Source organism: Carassius auratus, unplaced genomic scaffold (assembly GCF_003368295.1).
Source record: "Carassius auratus strain Wakin unplaced genomic scaffold, ASM336829v1 scaf_tig00214029, whole genome shotgun sequence".
Taxonomy (NCBI): Eukaryota; Metazoa; Chordata; class Actinopteri; order Cypriniformes; family Cyprinidae; genus Carassius; species Carassius auratus.
Window position 1 is genome coordinate 2,539 of NW_020527499.1, and position 20,798 is coordinate 23,336.

The 20,798-nt window shown below is 35.5% G+C and overlaps 1 protein-coding gene across 1 annotated transcript; it reads right to left on the bottom strand.

Annotated features, from left to right (window-relative positions):
• Positions 1–6,337: 6,337 nt before the first annotated feature.
• Positions 6,338–14,830, bottom strand: LOC113090850 (uncharacterized). Its single transcript, XM_026256458.1, has 19 exons — positions 14,263–14,830; positions 13,716–14,164; positions 12,309–13,498; positions 11,689–11,905; positions 11,214–11,379; positions 10,853–10,935; positions 10,567–10,740; positions 10,372–10,476; positions 10,098–10,181; positions 9,909–9,992; positions 9,720–9,803; positions 9,531–9,614; positions 9,342–9,425; positions 9,153–9,236; positions 8,964–9,047; positions 8,775–8,858; positions 8,586–8,669; positions 8,397–8,480; positions 6,338–8,221 (listed from the first exon to the last, which is right to left on the bottom strand). The coding sequence occupies exons 3-19, from the start codon at positions 13,235–13,237 to the stop codon at positions 7,358–7,360; spliced, it is 3,378 nt and encodes a 1,125-aa protein (XP_026112243.1). The 5' UTR covers positions 13,238–13,498; positions 13,716–14,164; positions 14,263–14,830; the 3' UTR covers positions 6,338–7,357.
• Between the last annotated feature and the right edge of the window lie 5,968 nt (positions 14,831–20,798).

Below are 20,798 nucleotides of genomic sequence, written 5' to 3' on the forward strand. Positions count from 1 at the left end.
CTCTTACCATTGATATATTAATTTTCAAATATTTCTACTGTATAGTTTTGGAGAAAACTAAAGCCAAATTCAACTCCAAGAATCTAATCACATAAGCTTTTTAACACCATGTCCCATTTTCAAACATTTACAAAAATCTTTGCTTTATAGGTTTGCTCATTTTTTCACTTGATTCCTATTCACAGTCACTCTGACCATTACTGCGTTAATTTTCAATTATTTTTACTGTATAGTTTTGGAAAAAATCATTGGCAAAATCATGCCTAATCAAAGTTTATTCTATCTGTTGCACCATTACCCATTTTCAAACACTCATAAAAAATCTTTGCTCTATAGGTTTGCTCGTTCTTTCAGTTTATTTCTGTTCACAGTCAATCTGATCATTACTGTATTAAGTTTCAAATATTTCTACTGTATAGTTTTGGAGAAAACTAAAGCCAAAGTCAACCCAAGCATCTAAGTGCATAGCACTTAACATCATGTCCCAATTTCAAGCACTCATAAAAATCTTTGCTTTATAGGTTTGCTCACTCTTCAGTTTATTTCTGTTTACAGACCAATCTGACCATTACTGTTTTAAGTTTTAAATAATTCTACTGTATAGTTTTGGAGAAAACTAAAGCCAAAATCAACTCCAAGCATATAAGTGCATAAGCACTTTACATCATGTCCCATTTTCAAGCACTCATAAAATCTTTGCTTTATAGGTTTGCTCGTTCTTATCAGTTTATTTCTGTTTACAGTCAATCTGGACCTATTACTGTTTTCATTTTTTAAATAATTCTACTGTATAGTTTTTGGAGAAAACTAAAGCCAAAATCAACTCCAAGCATATAAGTGCATAAGCACTTACATCATGTCCCATTTTCAAGCACTCATAAAATCTTTGCTTTATAGGTTTGCTTGTTTTATCAGTTTATTTCTGTTTACAGTCAATCTGACCATTACTGTATTCATTTTTATAAATAATTCTACTGTATACTTTTGGAGAAACTAAAGCCAAAATCAACTCCAAGCATATAAGTGCATAAGCACTTTACATCATGTCCCATTTTCAAGCACTCATAAAAAATCTTTGCTTTATAGGTTTGCTGTTTATATCAGTTTATTTCTGTTTACAGTCATCTGACCATTACTGTATCGATTTTTAAATAATTCTACTGTATACTTTTGGAGAAAACAAAGCCAAAATCAACCACCAAGCATCTAAGTGCATAAGCACTTTACATCATTTCCTATTTATCAAACACTCATAAAATCTTTGCTTTATAGGTTTGCTCGTTCTTTCTGTTTATTTCTGTTTACAGTCAATCTGACCATTACTGTATTACTTTCAATATTTCTACTGTATAGTTTTGGAAAAATAAAGCCAAAATCAACCACCAAGCATCTAAGTGCATAAGCACTTTACATCATTTCCTATTTTCAAACACTCATAAAAATCTTTGCTTTATAGGTTTGATCGTTCTTTCTGTTTATTTCTGTTTACAGTCAATCTGTCCATTTACTGTATTAAGTTTCAAATATTTCTACTGTATAGTTTTTGGAGAAAACTGAAGCCAAAATTCAACCCTCAAGCATCGAAGTGCATAAGCACTTTACATACATGTGTCCATTTTTCAAGCACTCATAAAAACTCTTTGCTTTATAGGTTTGCTCACTCTTTCAGTTTATTTTGTTTACAGTCCAATCTGACCATTACTGTATTAAGTTTCAAATATTTCTACTGTATAGTTTGGAGAAAACTGAAGCCAAATCAACCCCAAGCATCTAAGTGCATAAGCACTTTACATCATGTGCCATTTTCAAGCACTCATAAAAAATCTTTGCTTTATAGGTTTGCTCACTCTTTCAGTTTATTTTTGTTTACAGTCAATCTGACCATTACTGTATTAGGTTTCCAAATATTTCTACTGTATAGTTTGGAGAAAACTAAAGCCAAAGTCAACCCCAAGCATCTAAGTGCATAAGCACTTAACATCATGTGCCATTTTCAAGCACTCATAAAAATCTTTGCTTTATAGGTTTGCTCACTCTTTCAGTTTATTTTTGTTTACAGTCAATCTGACCATTACTGTATTAAGTTTCAAATAATTCTACTGTATAGTTTTGGAGAAAACTAAAGCCAAAATCAACTCCAAGCATATAAGTGCATAAGTACTTTACATCATGTGCCATTTTCAAGCACTCATAAAAATCTTTGCTTTATAGGTTTGCTCACTCTTTCAGTTTATTTCTGTTTACAGACAATCTGACCATTACTGTATTAAGTTTCAAATATTTCTACTGTATAGTTTTTGGAGAAAACTAAAGCCAAAAGTCAACCCCAAGCATCTAAGTGCATAAGCACTTTACATCATGTGCCATTTTCAAGCACTCATAAAAATCTTTGCTTTATAGGTTTGCTCACTCTTTCAGTTTATTTCTGTTTACAGTCAATCTGACCATTACTGTATTAAGTTTCAAATATTTCTACTGTATAGTTTTGGAGAAAACTAAAGCCAAAATCAACTCCAAGCATATAAGTGCATAAGCACTTTACATCATGTGCCATTTTCAAGGCACTCATAAAAATCTTTGCTTTATAGGTTTGCTCACTCTTTCAGTTTATTTCTGTTTACAGTCAATCTGACCATTACTGTATTACGTTTCAAATATTTCTACTGTATAGTTTTGGAGAAAAATAAAGCCAAAGTCAACCCCAAGCATCTAAGTGCATAAGCACTTTACATCATTTCCTATTTTCAAACACTCATAAAAATCTTTTCTTTATAGGTTTGATCGTTCTTTCTGTTTATTTCTGTTAACAGTCAATCTGACCATTACTCTATCAATTTCAAATATTTCTACTGTATAGTTTTGGAGAAAACTAAAGCCAAAATCAACCTCAAGCATCTAAGTGCATACACACTTTACATAATTTCCTATTTTCAAACACTCATAAAAATCTTTGCTTTATAGGTTTGCTCATTCTTTCAGTTTATTTCTGTTTACAGTCAATCTGTCCATTACTGTATTAAGTTTTCAAATATTTCTACTGTATAGTTTTTGGAGAAAACTGAAGCCAAAATCAACCCCAAGCATCGAAGTGCATAAGCACTTTACATCATGTGCCATTTTCAAGCACTCATAAAAATCTTTGCTTTATAGGTTTGCTCACTCTTTCAGTTTATTTTTGTTTACAGTCAATCTGACCATTACTGTATTAAGTTTCAAATATTTCTACTGTATAGTTTTGGAGAAAACTGAAGCCAAAATCAACCCCAAGCATCTAAGTGCATAAGCACTTTACATCATGTGCCATTTTCAAGCACTCATAAAAATCTTTGCTTTATAGGTTTGCTCACTCTTTCAGTTTATTTTTGTTTACAGTCAATCTGACCATTACTGTATTAGGTTCCAAATATTTCTACTGTATAGTTTTGGAGAAAACTAAAGCCAAAGTCAACCCCAAGCATCTAAGTGCATAAGCACTTAACATCATGTGCCATTTTCAAGCACTCATAAAAATCTTTGCTTTATAGGTTTGCTCACTCTTTCAGTTTATTTCTGTTTACAGACAATCTGACCATTACTGTATTAAGTTTCAAATATTTCTACTGTATAGTTTTGGAGAAAACTAAAGCCAAAGTCAACCCCAAGCATCTAAGTGCATAAGCACTTTACATCATGTGCCATTTTCAAGCACTCATAAAAATCTTTGCTTTATAGGTTTGCTCACTCTTTCAGTTTATTTCTGTTTACAGTCAATCTGACCATTACTGTATTAAGTTTCAAATATTTCTACTGTATAGTTTTGGAGAAAACTAAAGCCAAAATCAACTCCAAGCATATAAGTGCATAAGCACTTTACATCATGTGCCATTTTCAAGCACTCATAAAAATCTTTGCTTTATAGGTTTGCTCACTCTTTCAGTTTATTTCTGTTTACAGTCAATCTGACCATTACTGTATTACGTTTCAAATATTTCTACTGTATAGTTTTGGAGAAAAATAAAGCCAAAATCAACCACCAAGCATCTAAGTGCATAAGCACTTTACATCATTTCCTATTTTCAAGCACTCATAAAAACCTTTGCTTTATAGGTTTGCTCGTTCTTTCAGTTTATTTCTGTTTACAGTCAATCTGACCATTACTGTATTAGGTTTCAAATATTTCTACTGTATAGTTTTGGAGAAAACTAAAGCCAAATTCAACCTCAAGCATCTAAGTGCATAAGCACTTTACATCATGTGCCATTTTCAAGCACTCATAAAAATCTTTGCTTTATAGGTTTGCTCACTCTTTCAGTTTATTTCTGTTTACAGTCAATCTGACCATTACTGTATTAAGTTTCAAATATTTCTACTGTATAGTTTTGGAGAAAACTAAAGCCAAAATCAACTCCAAGCATATAAGTGCATAAGCACTTTACATCATGTGCCATTTTCAAGCACTCATAAAAATCTTTGCTTTATAGGTTTGCTCACTCTTTCAGTTTATTTCTGTTTACAGTCAATCTGACCATTACTGTATTACGTTTCAAATATTTCTACTGTATAGTTTTGGAGAAAAATAAAGCCAAAATCAACCACCAAGCATCTAAGTGCATAAGCACTTTACATCATTTCCTATTTTCAAGCACTCATAAAAACCTTTGCTTTATAGGTTTGCTCGTTCTTTCAGTTTATTTCTGTTTACAGTCAATCTGACCATTACTGTATTAGGTTTCAAATATTTCTACTGTATAGTTTTGGAGAAAACTAAAGCCAAAATCAACCTCAAGCATCTAAGTGCATACGCACTTTACATAATTTCCTATTTTCAAACACTCATAAAAATCTTTGCTTTATAGGTTTGCTCATTCTTTCAGTTTATTTCTGTTTACAGTCAATCTGACCATTACTGTATTAAGTTTCAAATATTTCTACTGTATAGTTTTGGAGAAAACTAAAGCCAAAGTCAACCCCAAGCATCTAAGTGCATAAGCACTTTACATCATGTGCCATTTTCAAGCACTCATAAAAATCTTTGCTTTATAGGTTTGCTCACTCTTTCAGTTTATTTTTGTTTACAGTCAATCTGACCATTACTGTATTAGGTTCCAAATATTTCTACTGTATAGTTTTGGAGAAAACTAAAGCCAAATTCAACCCCAAGCATCTAAGTGCATAAGCACTTAACATCATGTCCCATTTTCAAGCACTCATAAAAATCTTTGCTTTATAGGTTTGCTCGTTCTTTCAGTTTATTTCTGTTTACAGTCAATCTGTCCATTACTGTATTAAGTTTCAAATATTTCTACTGTATAGTTTTGGAGAAAACCAAAGCCAAAATCAACCCCAAGCATCTAAGTGCATAAGCACTTTACATCATTTCCTATTATCAAACACTCATAAAAATCTTTGCTTTATAGGTTTGCTCGTTCTTTCAAATTATTTCTGTTTACAGTCAATCTGACCATTACTGTATTAGGTTTCAAATATTTCTACTGTATAGTTTTGGAGAAAACTAAAGCCAAATTCAACCTCAAGCATCTAAGTGCATACGCACTTTACATAATTTCCTATTTTCAAACACTCATAAAAATCTTTGCTTTATAGGTTTGCTCATTCTTTCAGTTTATTTCTGTTTACAGTCAATCTGTCCATTACTGTATTAAGTTTCAAATAATTCTACTGTATAGTTTTGGAGAAAACTAAAGCCAAAATCAACTCCAAGCATATAAGTGCATAAGCACTTTACATCATGTGCCATTTTCAAGCACTCATAAAAATCTTTGCTTTATAGGTTTGCTCGTTCTTTCAGTTTATTTCTGTTTACAGTCAATCTGTCCATTACTGTATTAAGTTTCAAATATTTCTACTGTATAGTTTTGGAGAAAACTGAAGCCAAAATCAACCCCAAGCATCGAAGTGCATAAGCACTTTACATCATGTCCCATTTTCAAGCACTCATAAAAACCTTTGCTTTATAGGTTTGCTCGTTCTTTCTGTTTATTTCTGTTAACAGTCAATCTGACCATTACTGTATCAAGTTTCAAATATTTCTACTGTATAGTTTTGGAGAAAACTAAAGCCAAAATCAACCCCAAGCATCTAAGTGCATAAGCACTTTGCATCATGTGCCATTTTCAAGCACTCATAAAAATCTTTGCTTTATAGGTTTGCTCGTTCTTTCAGTTTATTTCTGTTTACGGTCAATCTGACCATTACTGTATTAAGTTTCAAATATTTTTACTGTATTGTTTTTGAGAAAACTAAAGCCAAATTCAACCCCAAGCATCTAAGTGCAGAAGCACTTTGCATCATGTCCCATTTTCAAGCTCTCATAAAAATCTTTGCTTTATATGTTTGCTTGTTCTTCCAGTTTATTTCTGTTTACAGTCAATATGACCATTACTGTATGCACTAATAAAAATCTTTGCTTTATAGGTTTGCTCTTTCTTTTAGTTTATTCCTATTCACAGTCACTCTGACCGTTAATGTTTTAATTTTCATGTTTCTACTGTATAGTTTTGGAGAAAACTAAAGCCAAACTCACCCCAAGCATCTAAGTACATAAGCACTTTCACACCATGTCCCATTTTCAAACACTCATAAAATTAGTTCCTTCATAGGTTTTCTTATTCTGTCAATTGATTGCTTTTACAGTTTTCTAAATAATTAAATCATGCACAATTTTGAAAAACATAAAAAGCTTTAAGTCTGGACTAAGCCATTTACAGACAGTTGACTGATTGTTTTCATGTTTCCTTTCAACTAAAATTCATAATACAACTACAGTAGAGATCTTCTGTTTTACCTTAACACCTTAGAGCATTTCTAATAAACAACATTCATAGTTTCATTCAGCCTGTTTATCACAAGAAATTGTACGTTTATTTCTGAAAATGAAGTTTTAAGACCAAGTGATTCATTTAAAATTTTTGTTAGAAAGTGTAGTTTGCTTTATATCTTTCATATATCTAGTGAGATACTGTAGGATATATATATATATATAAAAAAAACAATTTGTGTATTGAAGCCATTTTATTTTATTTAACATAAAAAATTAACTACACTAACAAGTGCAACTGACTTCACAAACTGTTTAAACAGAAAAAACAGACATTCACAAACATAAATAAAAAGATGTATCCCTGAGACTGTGCATATAATGAAAATTGTAAAATACTTAAATTACTAATAAAATTACTTCACACTTGACATTTGCAAAACTTAACTTTACATGGCTATATTAAAATGAATTGAAAACAATTTAAATACTACTGAAACAATAACAATTTAAACATGTAAAGCAATGTATATAGTAAATAGTAATGTAAATAGTAATGAACCATACTTCCCATACACACATTTTACTTCCCACATTGGCTTAGATTTTGCCAGTACAATTGGGGCAGTGCCAGTCATCATCCCCAGTAATTGCATTTTGGGGTATCTGTGCACAGTTCGGATGATACCACCTCTTGCATGAAGTACATTCAACCATGACTTCATTGCAGTGTGCAGTCCTGCATAAGCAGTACACATTCACAAGTGTTTGTGTGGATTTTGCCTTGTTAAGTCTTGGCTCTGTTTTGAAAAGCATTCGTCCCTTCTGGAAAGAAGATACAAGTTCTGCTCTCAATCTACCCTCGCGGAACTGGCAGTTTTCTGGCCTCAGGTTACAGCATAATACAAAAGCAAATGCTATTGCAAACAAGCCACAGTTGCTAGAATTTGACTGTTGTTGGACAACAGGGTAAGTAACCAAAAATTGGTCTTCCACTGGCCTAAGCAACCAAGACAGGATTTGTTTTTCTTTGTTGTACATCACGGTTGATAGACTGTCGTATATGCAAACCTGATTTTTTGGGCAAAACAGGTTGCTAGCAGTTACCCAGTGGTTGCCCCCAGTGTGTAGAATTTGTACAAACTGCCCGCTTGGAGTACCCACAACACCTCCATTATGTAAAACACTGAATAAAAGAGTTGACTGAAAGCCATCGATGTGTGGGTACTCATTTGCAAGCAAGTAAGATGCAAAATCAATGTCATCACTGCTAAGCCAATGGTGTGGATGGAGTAAGGCAGTCATTTTGCTACCTTTTGGGGCCTGTGGATTAATTTTTAGTCTTTTTACTGAGATATTTTTGGAGGGGTCTGCTCCTTGCCAGCGTGGACCATAATTCTTGTTAATAGATTTTTTTGTACTGCCATGTTTGCTTGGGAGAATGTCAGTTTTCTGTAAAAGTTCCTGTGTAAAAAAAAATTATTTATTAAAGTCTGATAGATAGATACATTTAAATATAGATAGATAGAGAGATAGATAATATAATACTTTATTACTATTATAATTTATTTTTTACTTTATTATGAACTATTAACTTTAACTATTCACCTTGTGAAAATGTTAATTTATGAGGACATACCTTATCTGGCTTGTTTCCAGTCAAACTGGGGTCAGAGACTGTCTTCTGTCCTTCCACTGGCTTCTGGCGGACTTTAACTGCAGCCTAAACAATTCACATCACATAACGGAAGTGTTTTTGCTCACTGGAAAAAATCTCGACACCATATCCAACTGTAAGACAATACAAAGAAGCATGCTGAAGACATACCTTATCTGGCTTGTTTCCAGTCACACTGGGGTCAGAGACTGTCTTCTGTCCTTCCACTGGCTTCTGGCGGACTTTAACTGCAGCCTAAACAATTCACATCACATAACGGAAGTGTTTTTGCTCACTGGAAAAAGTCTCGACACCATATCCAACTGTAAGACAATACAAAGAAGCATGCTGAAGACATACCTTATCTGGCTTGTTTCCAGCCACACTGGGGTCAGAGACTGTCTTCTGTCCTTCCACTGGCTTCTGGCGGACTTTAACTGCAGCCTAAACAATTCACATCACATAACGGAAGTGTTTTTGCTCACTGGAAAAAGTCTCGACACCATATCCAACTGTAAGACAATACAAAGAAGCATGCTGAAGACATACCTTATCTGGCTTGTTTCCAGCCACACTGGGGTCAGAGACTGTCTTCTGTCCTTCCACTGGCTTCTGGCGGACTTTAACTGCAGCCTAAACAATTCACATCACATAACGGAAGTGTTTTTGCTCACTGGAAAAAGTCTCGACACCATATCCAACTGTAAGACAATACAAAGAAGCATGCTGAAGACATACCTTATCTGGCTTGTTTCCAGCCACACTGGGGTCAGAGACTGTCTTCTGTCCTTCCACTGGCTTCTGGCGGACTTTAACTGCAGCCTAAACAATTCACATCACATAACGGAAGTGTTTTTGCTCACTGGAAAAAGTCTCGACACCATATCCAACTGTAAGACAATACAAAGAAGCATGCTGAAGACATACCTTATCTGGCTTGTTTCCAGCCACACTGGGGTCAGAGACTGTCTTCTGTCCTTCCACTGGCTTCTGGCGGACTTTAACTGCAGCCTAAACAATTCACATCACATAACGGAAGTGTTTTTGCTCACTGGAAAAAGTCTCGACACCATATCCAACTGTAAGACAATACAAAGAAGCATGCTGAAGACATACCTTATCTGGCTTGTTTCCAGCCACACTGGGGTCAGAGACTGTCTTCTGTCCTTCCACTGGCTTCTGGCGGACTTTAACTGCAGCCTAAACAATTCACATCACATAACGGAAGTGTTTTTGCTCACTGGAAAAAGTCTTGACACCATATCCAACTGTAAGACAATACAAAGAAGCATGCTGAAGACATACCTTATCTGGCTTGTTTCCAGCCACACTGGGGTCAGAAACTGTCTTCTGTCCTTCCACTGGCTTCTGGCGGACTTTAACTGCAGCCTAAACAATTCACATCACATAACGGAAGTGTTTTTGCTCACTGGAAAAAGTCTCGACACCATATCCAACTGTAAGACAATACAAAGAAGCATGCTGAAGACATACCTTATCTGGCTTGTTTCCAGCCACACTGGGGTCAGAGACTGTCTTCTGTCCTTCCACTGGCTTCTGGCGGACTTTAACTGCAGCCTAAACAATTCACATCACATAACGGAAGTGTTTTTGCTCACTGGAAAAAGTCTCGACACCATATCCAACTGTAAGACAATACAAAGAAGCATGCTGAAGACATACCTTATCTGGCTTGTTTCCAGCCACACTGGGGTCAGAGACTGTCTTCTGTCCTTCCACTGGCTTCTGGCGGACTTTAACTGCAGCCTAAACAATTCACATCACATATAAATAAAAATAAATAAATACATTTCTACTCCGAATACAGTGTTTGAAACAAAACTGAATGTATTCTACATATTATAATATTTATGTAGTATATTTTAATGTATAATACATAAAGTAGTCATGTTTTATTTACAATGGTAAGGAACAATGATGCGTAACACTACAATACCACTTTGGCTGTCTTGAATGGAAAAGCCTTTTTAATTGGCGACACATAGATGCCTTTTTTGGAAGGCTTCCTTTCTCTCCAGCGTTCAACATTTACCCTGTAAGTCTTAAATAAAGCAGATTCATCGTAATAATTATTTACTAAATATGTACATGTAAGTACCTTTACTGACAGTAAACATTTTGACAAACTTACTTTTCTCTTGCGTGTAGAGTCAGAGAACTCTTTTAAGAGAGCATTATGAGTATGTTGATAAATCTGTACAAAGTCATCAAGTCTTGTTAGACGGCGTCTCTGGAATCTAATTTTTTTCAGATCCCATTGGCTTTTTTCCATTATGCCTTGTGTCTTGTTGTCCTCAGTGTAGTTCTACATTATTTAATAAAATAATGAATTAATTACATTTACATACTACACATATTATGCATGCAATTTAAAAAAGGTTATGTATTAATTTCATAAAATGTTATCAAACACGCACTTGTGTGGCTAACTGACTGCAACGCATATAAAACTTGGACAAACTTTTGTAGGCAGGTCCTTTTCCATGGCGACCAAGATCACCTATATTAAAGTAACAAATTTAGACCTTGAAAAAGCATTATGATGCATACACTGAATACGATGATTACACACATGAATACACTCTACATATTATTTGCCAAGTGAACACACAGCTATGAATAAAATATGCCATATAGTATTTCCTTTCAGTACAATGAGTCAATGTAAGATGATAATTTTTCATTTAATATAAAGGCTAATAATAATTTCTGTATATGTCATTTTGTAAACCCCACAACCTCACACCAATCAATATTATAAAATAAATAACCACTTACCCAGCATGAGACCAGACCACAAAGGTGCCTGAGGTAGGAAGTATTTGACCAGGTTTGGCATGAATGTACGTGAATAATACTCATTTGGCTCCCCCTTTTCATCTACAGGTGCATTTGCCACTATTTCCTCAAAATGACTCTGAAATGTTGTGGGTCCAGAGGTGATCTGCAAAATAAAAACATGTTCAGTTTCTATGTCATGAAACAGACATCTGAATTATGAAGTGTAGTTCCTACTGTACAAGGAAAAGGGATGCTCTATCAGTACTTGATGCCATACAGATCAGGAATGACCATGTGTCATCACATAAAGCCAATACTACATGATGCTTCCTGTTGGGACACCTAATTTATCACCAGTACCCTAACATGATTGCACCTTAAAATTATGATCATACCCCAAGATGAAAGTATGGCATTACTAACTTGAAGTTAACCAGAAACATACAGCTTGCACTGTACAAATCAAACAAACCTCCAAGTCATTTTCTGCATGGTCACTTCCTTCATAAAAGCTGATTGTTTGCATGCAGTTCTGAAGATTTTGGAAGTGTTTTTCCACGTTTTCACCACTCTGTGGGCTTGAGAACAGTACTGTCATGCTGGTAATTATGTCATCCATTTCCATCAGTGTGGCAGCACTTGTCAAGAGGCCAAAAAGATGCATAGACAGCCTGTAGTGTTTGGGGGAACTGACAAAAATTATATTAGTTTTAGCGTGTTTTACATGTAGAATTGATACAGCTTAACTATATGCAGTTAAACTTAAATCAAAATAAAACAAACCAATATCCTAACACTACAGTAATTATACTTATTTAATAGCACTCAGTACTTAAGTGTAATTACCATGTAACAAATGTAACAAAGACAATCATAAAATGTAACCTAACTTTTCTTTTAGGACAAAGGCAGCTGTTTGTCTTAAAACAAAGACTAGCAACTACTTTGAACTATTTTGGTAATACCAACTTTTTGTAGTTTGTTATTGACCTTGTTAATTGTTTAAAGAATAATTTCAACTTAATCAATGACCATATGACTAAGCATGTATGACTACACAGAATTACATAAACATGAATATATAAAACGTACTGTTTCCTGCAGAACACTTTAGCATTCTTCATTATGTGGCTCAGGCAGCGATGAAGAATTGGCAGTTTGATAACATCTTTCAACTGTCCTGTGACAATGTCATAGTACATATTGATCAAGCCATCCAAAGGAAGTTTGCAAAAACTGTAGGCAACAACTTGCATCAGAACAAGTGACCCATCGCACATAATCATCACAGGCCTCCTCACAGATTTCCTCCCAAACAACTTGTAGTAATCTGTTTGAAATGACTCCATAAAAAATAACACTGATGCAGTGGTGTGTTGGCAGGTGACGTATGTTGCAACAGGTATAGGGGAGCCTCCTTTGGTAGGATTCCTCACCACCAGCTCATACACATAAAAAGGAGCAGATTTTCCTTGTGGTCTTTTAACAATGCTTCCTGTGGCGTCGAGATACACAATGTCATCCCTGCATCGTTGATGGAAAAGTCTTATTGTGTTTTTGGACCACAACATTACTCCTCTTGGGTGCAAGAGCACCTTTTGAAGAACTTCATTTTCATCATCTGTTTTGTCCTCCACCATTTTTTCCAGACTTAGGATTTCATTTTCATGCCTTCTGCATTTCTTCCGTGTGTTGAAGGCAATGTTTTTGAGTACAGCTGCTGTAGGTGCCTGGTCTCTACATCCTGACTCAAAAACCTCAGGTGGTATTTTGTCCAGACACTGCAAATGTAAGGCTCTTGGAAGCACTGATTCCAGTTGTTTTGCAAATATTTCTCTGTTATCAGCCCGTACGGGTCGCCTTCTCAATTCATCCATACTGTGACACACCACCTCTCCCTGAAGTGTCACCCAGGCCTTAAGGGTACTTTCATCCTTTACAGTTACCTCCACACAAACGGGACAATCTGAAAATGTGCAGTAACCTAGGCACTGAAATACTGGTCCCTTTTTTTTGGACATTTTATTTTTCACTGTGTGCCTTTTAAAAGCAATGCTGCAGTATGGATGGACAGATTGTATTCCTTTTGAGATTACGTTTGTCCAATGCAAGTCTTTAAACTGATGTCCGACCTGTCGTTTTCTCAGATCTCTCCACTCCTTAGTGTCAATAAAAAAAAAACATGGTTCTGTTGGCAGCTTATGCCAAAAAAAGAGATCAGCTGGACTACTATTTTCAGAAGATGTTTCTGATGCTTGACTACAATCCTGTCTTTCAGTAGGCTAAATGAATAAAAAAGTGTTTAAATACATTAATACATTAACTTTAGTGCATTGTAAAAAACTTTTCTTTGTCTTTTTTTGGGCAAATTCTACATTTTGCATATACTTCAAAATGATTCTGAACATCTTCACGTCATTTAAAATTTAAGAAAAATAATAACAATAACAGTAACAAGAAATTGGCCACTACAAAATGCTACACAGACAAAGGCTTCACCTTAACTGAAGGAGACTCGGCCTCCACAGCATCCTTGGCCTCATACTCAGTGTTGCTGTCAACTGTAGCATCAGGACTAACCTGAGGAGACCACTTATATGTACAGAGGAAAAATTTGTATACTACAATGTTAGGCCAATACAGTGTGCAAAGGGTGTTTAATTTACATTATGCAATATCTGATTTGGTGCATGCCTCTTAATATAACAACTACAAACTAAGTAAATTCTAAAATCTAAAAACCTGCAGCCTTGTGGAAGTTCATGCTGTACAGATAATGATTTTAATGATATATCCATGTCTGCCTATAATCACTCCCTCAATGAAATATTAAATTCCCATTTTTAACCATTACATTTTTTAAAGTTTACCACCTTTTCACATGAAGATTCAGACTGTTCCTCAGCACTGTCATCCTTTAAAGCTGTAGTCAGATTCTCCCAGGAACCCTGAAAGTAGATATCACCAGAAAAATAAAGTAACCACTTGTAATAAAAAAGGCATTTAAATGGAATTTATTTTTTTATTTTTACATAGCAGAAAATACCTTCCAAAGATGTGCAGTGGTTTTAAAAATTTTTAGTCGATTCACCAATGTGTTGGGAACTTCCAAGTCTTTGCAGACATCTTTCCATAACTCAGCTTCATTATAAACACTGTAGTCCTTAATTCTGGCCCCAGGTTTAGCAAATTTGCCAATGCTTTGCAATATTTGATCCAGGCTTTTCGAAATTCTTCTTGACTTTAAAAATAAATTGAAAAGTCATGCAAAGGTTTTAGGCAAACCACAAATATATTATATTTGTATTATTGTTAATCAGTTAAAAACGTGTCAAATTAATGTAATACTTACCTTTCCGAAGGTGGTGAAGGTGCAGGTTCTAAATTAAATGGACATGCATATTTGTTTTAAAAAGCCACAAAATCAATCCATGGTGCATGCCTATCTGCCATGGCTCAATTATACATTTGCATTTTTGAATTAACCCCACAGTCCTCTGTGCAGATTTAGTCTGCTAATCCTCCTTGTCAAATATAACTTGGAGCTAAAGTTACTAATTTATTCTTTTTTTTTTTTTTTTTTTTTTTGTCCAAAAACATCATAACATTTTTTTTACTACTGGAGCAAAGTTATTGGAATAAAATGAACAAAAAATGTGTATTTAAGGCAATTTGTTCCTTAATGTATGAAGGTATATAATTATACATTAACTAGTTATATTTCTTTAAGGGGAAAAAAAGCCTTTTTGTACTTATTTTGCTATATTATATTTAATTTTACCGATACTTTTTGTTTCTCAGTGAGTCTGCATCTATGGATACAAACACATAAACCAAATATCATTTGTTCATTGAAGTGAAATCAGCTGTTCAAATTTACACAACTTAACTTTAAAATATTGAGTTGAGTGTCTATTCATTTTATTATAATGATCTACCAATGAATTCATAAAACTTTTCAAAATGCGAACTTTTGCATAACTTTTAGGCATAGTTTTTAGAAACAATACGACACATTGAGTATGAAAGTGAAGAAACTGAGGATTGAATATGTTCTATTATGAATAAATTCAACATTGCCTGTTGTTGGGAGTAAAATAAGTCCACAAAATCCATATTTTGGCTTGCATTATTTGTTTTTCCTATGGTAATTGTTTTCTTTGAGGGTGACAGAGTTGGATGCTGATTTAAAAAACAAAAAACATAAAAACAAACAAAAAAAAAAAAAAACCAAGGAGGACAGTTTGAGAGCACAGTGGTTAAGAGGGTCCCAGAACGATATTCTCGTGGAGGTTCAACTACCCCCCACTGAAAGTAAATCTGAGAGATCCTCAGTGGTACTGAGTTTAATCATGGTTTCAAGACGATCACCTTGAATTTACACTCACACCCCCCTTTCCATAACCCGACTGAGGATTTTTTCTCCACATGAAGATGGAAGATTTACAATAGGCACCCTCACAAACAAGTCCCTCTTCTCCTGGCCATGGATGATGCGTGCAGTGACAGGAGACCAGTGTCAGGCCTGGATGCCAGGATTCCAGTAACACTCAATTTCACATTTTACTGTACTTTTCAACTTTTCTGTTGTTGGGTTTCTCTCTCTCTCTCTCTCTCTTCTTATCAAAATTTGTTTTATCAAAAATGTTTGCAAAACCTTTGTTGTGAGCTATTTCAACAGTCATTTTAAGATTTTGTAAAATGCTTGCAATGTCTGTACTTTGATCTCTCTCCAAATATAGTATATTATTGTGATGTATGCATGCGTAGAATCGTAATGAAACCTGCGTACCATGTTGTGAACTATTTACATTATTGTACTGACAACTGCACACAGAAAGTACATGATGGGTATCTTGTGTGTGTGTTGTAAAGTAATGTTCCTATTCTGGTTGATAATAAAGTAGTTACTTGAACCAGTGATTCTGCAAATGCAAGGCTTTGAATGCAACATGCATTTTGAACAATGTAAAGAACTGTGTTACAAATAATGACAATTTTGAGTTTTGTGTCTCCAGTTTTGAAAAATGTCATTGGTGACTAAATGATATGAGAAAAAAAACACTGTATTAATATTAATACAGATTAACATTAATAAATCAATTAATGAAACAATGTGTTACATAATGACTAAATTAAAAAAAGTTATTTATTACTTGATCTTTTAATGGGAAAATAAAATTTGAAATTATGAAAAATTAATAAATTAAATTATAATGATAAAATAATAATCAATAAATATTTCACAATGAAAAGGAATGTACAACAACAACTACATAAAACACTATTCATTAAATCAGATTTAATAAATTTCAAAATGCACATGCAAATTTTAGTTATAAAAAGAAAAAACTGGATTCACACATTTTCAGGAGTGAATAAGGAATACAGGTTTAATCAGTTATTTTAAAGGCCAATTATGTTTCTAATTTGTCTTTTCATTTCAATGCTGCTTTTCAATTAAGAATCAAATGCTTTAAGTACGTGTATGTGCGCTTTACGTGCGTGCGTCATATATGTAACATATATTATGTGTGACCATATACGTGTGTCACAGTTCTGCATTAGAAATAGGCCTATGTTAGATCTTACCTCCTTCGAGCACAACTAAGTTTTACAAATCATCACACGATAATATTATGACAAGATAAGGTAAACTAACATGGTATTTTTTGTCAAATATATATTTATAGGCAATAGTAGACTAAATGTAACATTTACATGTACATTTAGCAGATGCTGTTATCCAAAGCTATTTATCCAAAAAAAAAAAAAAAAATTATATTGATTAAACAGCAGATAACCTTCGTAAAGGTTTATGACGCAGTATCTTATTTCATGATACCGTGCATGCTAATTAAATGTTTGATTACCTGTGCCTGGGATTACTCATCCTTTAGTGCAGAATATGTATACTTTTCACTAACTTCTTATTAGTGAACAAATAACTGACATAATTCAAAAGCAGTCCGGCAACGCAACTAAAAGAAATGTCTTTTACATAAAACAATAAGTACTTTTCGCTAACAGTGCTATTGATCGATGCTCTAAGGGGTCGCACCGTCCCAGAAAAAAAAGGGATTGACAGCATGTGATAGCCAATCGCTATCCTGGAAAGATGACAGATCTGTCAGATTGGATAGTTCCACCTCCACCTTTGTACTGTAAATTAGATTATATAGTTTTAAAACAAGTTTTAGCAATGTTATAAAAGTCATTCAAAAGTAATTATGAAATAATAAAAAGAAAATTAAAAAATGAAATACCCTCTAGTCTCAAATATATACATTATATCTATATTTTTTAAATACTGTAAGATTATTATAGCCTGTTATAGTGTGCTAATATTATTATTATTTGAGTGTCAATAGTAGAAAATGGTCATGTTCCTGTTTAGATGGTGATGTTCCTCATGCATCTGCATAACTCCTTGGTGTCATTCTGCCACAGCCTCAGCTGCAGCTTACTCCTATGTATGGGTAATAATACTATAATTTTTTTATATACGCACCTTTCAAAACTCAATGACACCTTATGGGCACAGTATTGTCTAATTATCAGAATATTGCAACACAACCCATTTCTAATGAAGAATTTTAAATTACAAGAAAATGAAGTGATATGTGTTATGCAACGTGTTATGAAATTTCACAGTATGCACAGGCAAATATGTAAATTTTAAGCAATACAAAAACAAAAGAAAAAAAAGCAACAAATCCAGCAATAAAGTAATAGATGTACATTATTTTATTATGTGAGTGGATCAGTGTGCAGCAGAGATTCAATAAATGTCCACAGGTGCTGAAGCCACAGTTGACACTATTGTGCAGTCTGATCAGATGTACGTGGATCCCACTGCATGCTGAAAGTGGTATTGTTGTTTAAGATCCACATAATTGTTCTCTGCAATAAAAAGAGCAAATATTTTATAAACTTTTATCATTTATTACTTTTAAAGTTAATCTCAATACTATACAATGTAACAGCTCAGTCGAGGAAGAGGAGAAACAACAAATTAAGATTAAAGTAAACCTTAACACAGCAAAGCAAAACAATAAACAAAACAGCAACAAAAAAGGAACAAAAATTACTTTGCAGGCACAATCTAGAACACAACAGCTGCCAGTTTAAGACCAAACTAAAATGTCTATAAAAATCATAGAACTAAGAAACTACAGTATTGGTGAGTAACTAAGCAAATAACAATTTCTCAAAAGGATTATAAACATTATCAGCTTCTATGGTTACAAAAATGTGAATGGGTCATGAATATGAACTTTATAAGAATTGAACTTTCCCTCACACACTGTCGAGTATTGTTCTGCGCACATCCCTCTCCCAGCAATAGCAAGCCATTCTGTGTCTGTGTTTAGATCATGTCAGGGAAAGAAAGCTTGCATATAGATCTGCACTTCTCATGTCTCTGTCAGTCCATTACACAGGGTGACTGTGAACAAAAATAAACTGACAGAACGAGCTAACCTATAAAGGAAATAATTTTATGAGTGTTTGAAAAAGGGTAATAGTCAGAGTGACTGTGAATAGGAATAAACTAAAAGAATGAGTAAACTTATAAAGCAAAGATTTTTATTAATGCTTGAATATTGGATATGGTGTAAAGTGCTTATGCACTTAGATGCTTGGGATGACTTTGGCTTTAGGTTTCTCCAAAACTATACAGTAGAAACATTTGAAAATTAAAACATTAACGGTCAGAGTGACTGTTAATAGGAATCCACTGAAAGAATGAGCAAACCTATAAAGCAAAGATTTTTATGAGTGTTTGAAAATGGGTAATGGTGCAACAGCTAGAATACACTTTGATTTTGGCATGATTTTGCCATTTATGTTTTCCAAAACTATACAGTAAAAATATTTGAAAATTAATACATTAATGGTCAGACTAACTGTGGATAGGAATCCACTGAAAGAACGAGCAAACCTATGAAGCAAAGATTTTTATTAGTGCTTGAAAACGCCTCAAGGTTACGTATGTAACCCTAGTTCCTTGAAGGAACGAGACGCTGCGTTGAACCACTTTGGGGAAAGTCCCTGACGAGACCGACTCTGAATATCGTGTGCAATCTTGTCCAATGGACGGGCGTGACGTCACGGAGCGGGGTGACGTAGCGACCAGGAAGCTATATAAGCACGTGCCGTGCAGCTGGCTTCAGCTTCGAGTAGGGAAGCAAGCGCCGGCAGGGGTGCCGGGAGTATGGCTCTGCGCCGCAGCGTCTCGTTCCTTCAAGGAACTAGGGTTACATACGTAACCTTGAGGCGTTCCTTTTCAGGAACTCGAGCTGCGTCGAAGCGCTTTGGGGAACGATGTGCCCACGCTGCCAGACTACCAAATCCCTGCCTAGTGTGTATCCGTAGAGCACAGCTAAGGCGAGAGAACAGAAGAGCCCGGAGCGGCTCGCATATCAAGATTGTAGAATCTGACAAATGTAGAGGGCGTGGACCACCCCACAGCATTGCAGATGTCCAAGAGGGACACACCTGCTAAGAAGGCCTTGGAAGCCGCCATACCCCGAGTAGAGTGAGCCTTGGCCCCCAAAGGAGGGGGAAGACCAGAGGACTCATAAGAGACGTTGATAGCCTCGACTATCCAACGACTAAGGGTCTGCTTGGTGGCAGGAGAACCCTTGTTAGTAGGACCATAGCAAACAAGCAATTGGTCGGATTTTCTCCACAGGGCAGCTCTGTGGACGTATGCGTGCTCGCACTGGACACATACAGTTTAGCTTCTCTTGGTCTGGCTCCCGAAAGGGAGGAGGACAAAAGGCCTGCAGTACGATAGGTTGTGGTGTTACAGAGGGAACCTTTGGAACATAACCCGCTCGAGGGTATAAGAATGCTTTGGCCATACCAGGGGCAAAGTCTAGATAAGTAGGGGCCACCGAGAGGGCCTGGAGATCTCCAACTCTTTTTAGTGAGGTGATTGCCAGTAACAGGGCAGTTTTAAGTGTCAGATGTCTATCTGAGATATCTTGTATTGGCTCGAATGGAGCTTTACAGAGAGCCTCTAGAACCACAACCAAATCCCAGGGGGGAACACGGGACCGTACTGGAGGTCTTAGCCTCAGCGCACCGCGGAGGAAACGTGTAACTAGGGGGTGTCTACCCACTGACTGATCATTGAAAGGGACATGGAAAGCAGCTATGGCCGCCACGTACACCTTTAAGGTGGAGTGGGATAACCCCGCAGAGATCCTAGCTCCAGAACTGTACCAACTGGGCAGTTAACAGGGTCAAGGTGGCGATCTCTGCACCATGAAGTGAAAAGTTTCCACTTCAGGGCGTACAATTTCCTCGTAGAGGGAGCTCTGGACTGGAGGAGGGTCTCAACAACCTCGGTTGAGAGACCAGCTGCTAACAGTTGTGCCCCCTCAGGGGCCACACCCACAGCTTGAACACCTCCGGGCGAGGGTGAATTATCGTGCCCTGCGCCTGTGAGAGTAGGTCTTTCCTGATCGGTATCTCCCACGGAGAGCCGTCGAGGAGTGAGACTAGATCTGAGAACCATATTCGGCCCGGCCAGAACGGGGCTACTAATAGAAGACGGACCCCGTCCAGGCGTAC

Bases quoted from the DNA above. Each gene is read 5' to 3' on its own strand.
- LOC113090850 (XM_026256458.1), bottom strand. From the start codon at position 13,237: ATGTCCAAAAAAAAGGGACCAGTATTTCAGTGCCTAGGTTACTGCACA. The intron at 11,906-12,308 runs GTACGTTTTATA...AATTTTTGTCAG, and splicing joins AAAGTGTTCTGCAGGAAACA to TTCCCCCAAACACTACAGGC. The intron at 9,426-9,530 runs GTATGTCTTCAG...TGAATTGTTTAG, and splicing joins CTGGAAACAAGCCAGATAAG to GCTGCAGTTAAAGTCCGCCA.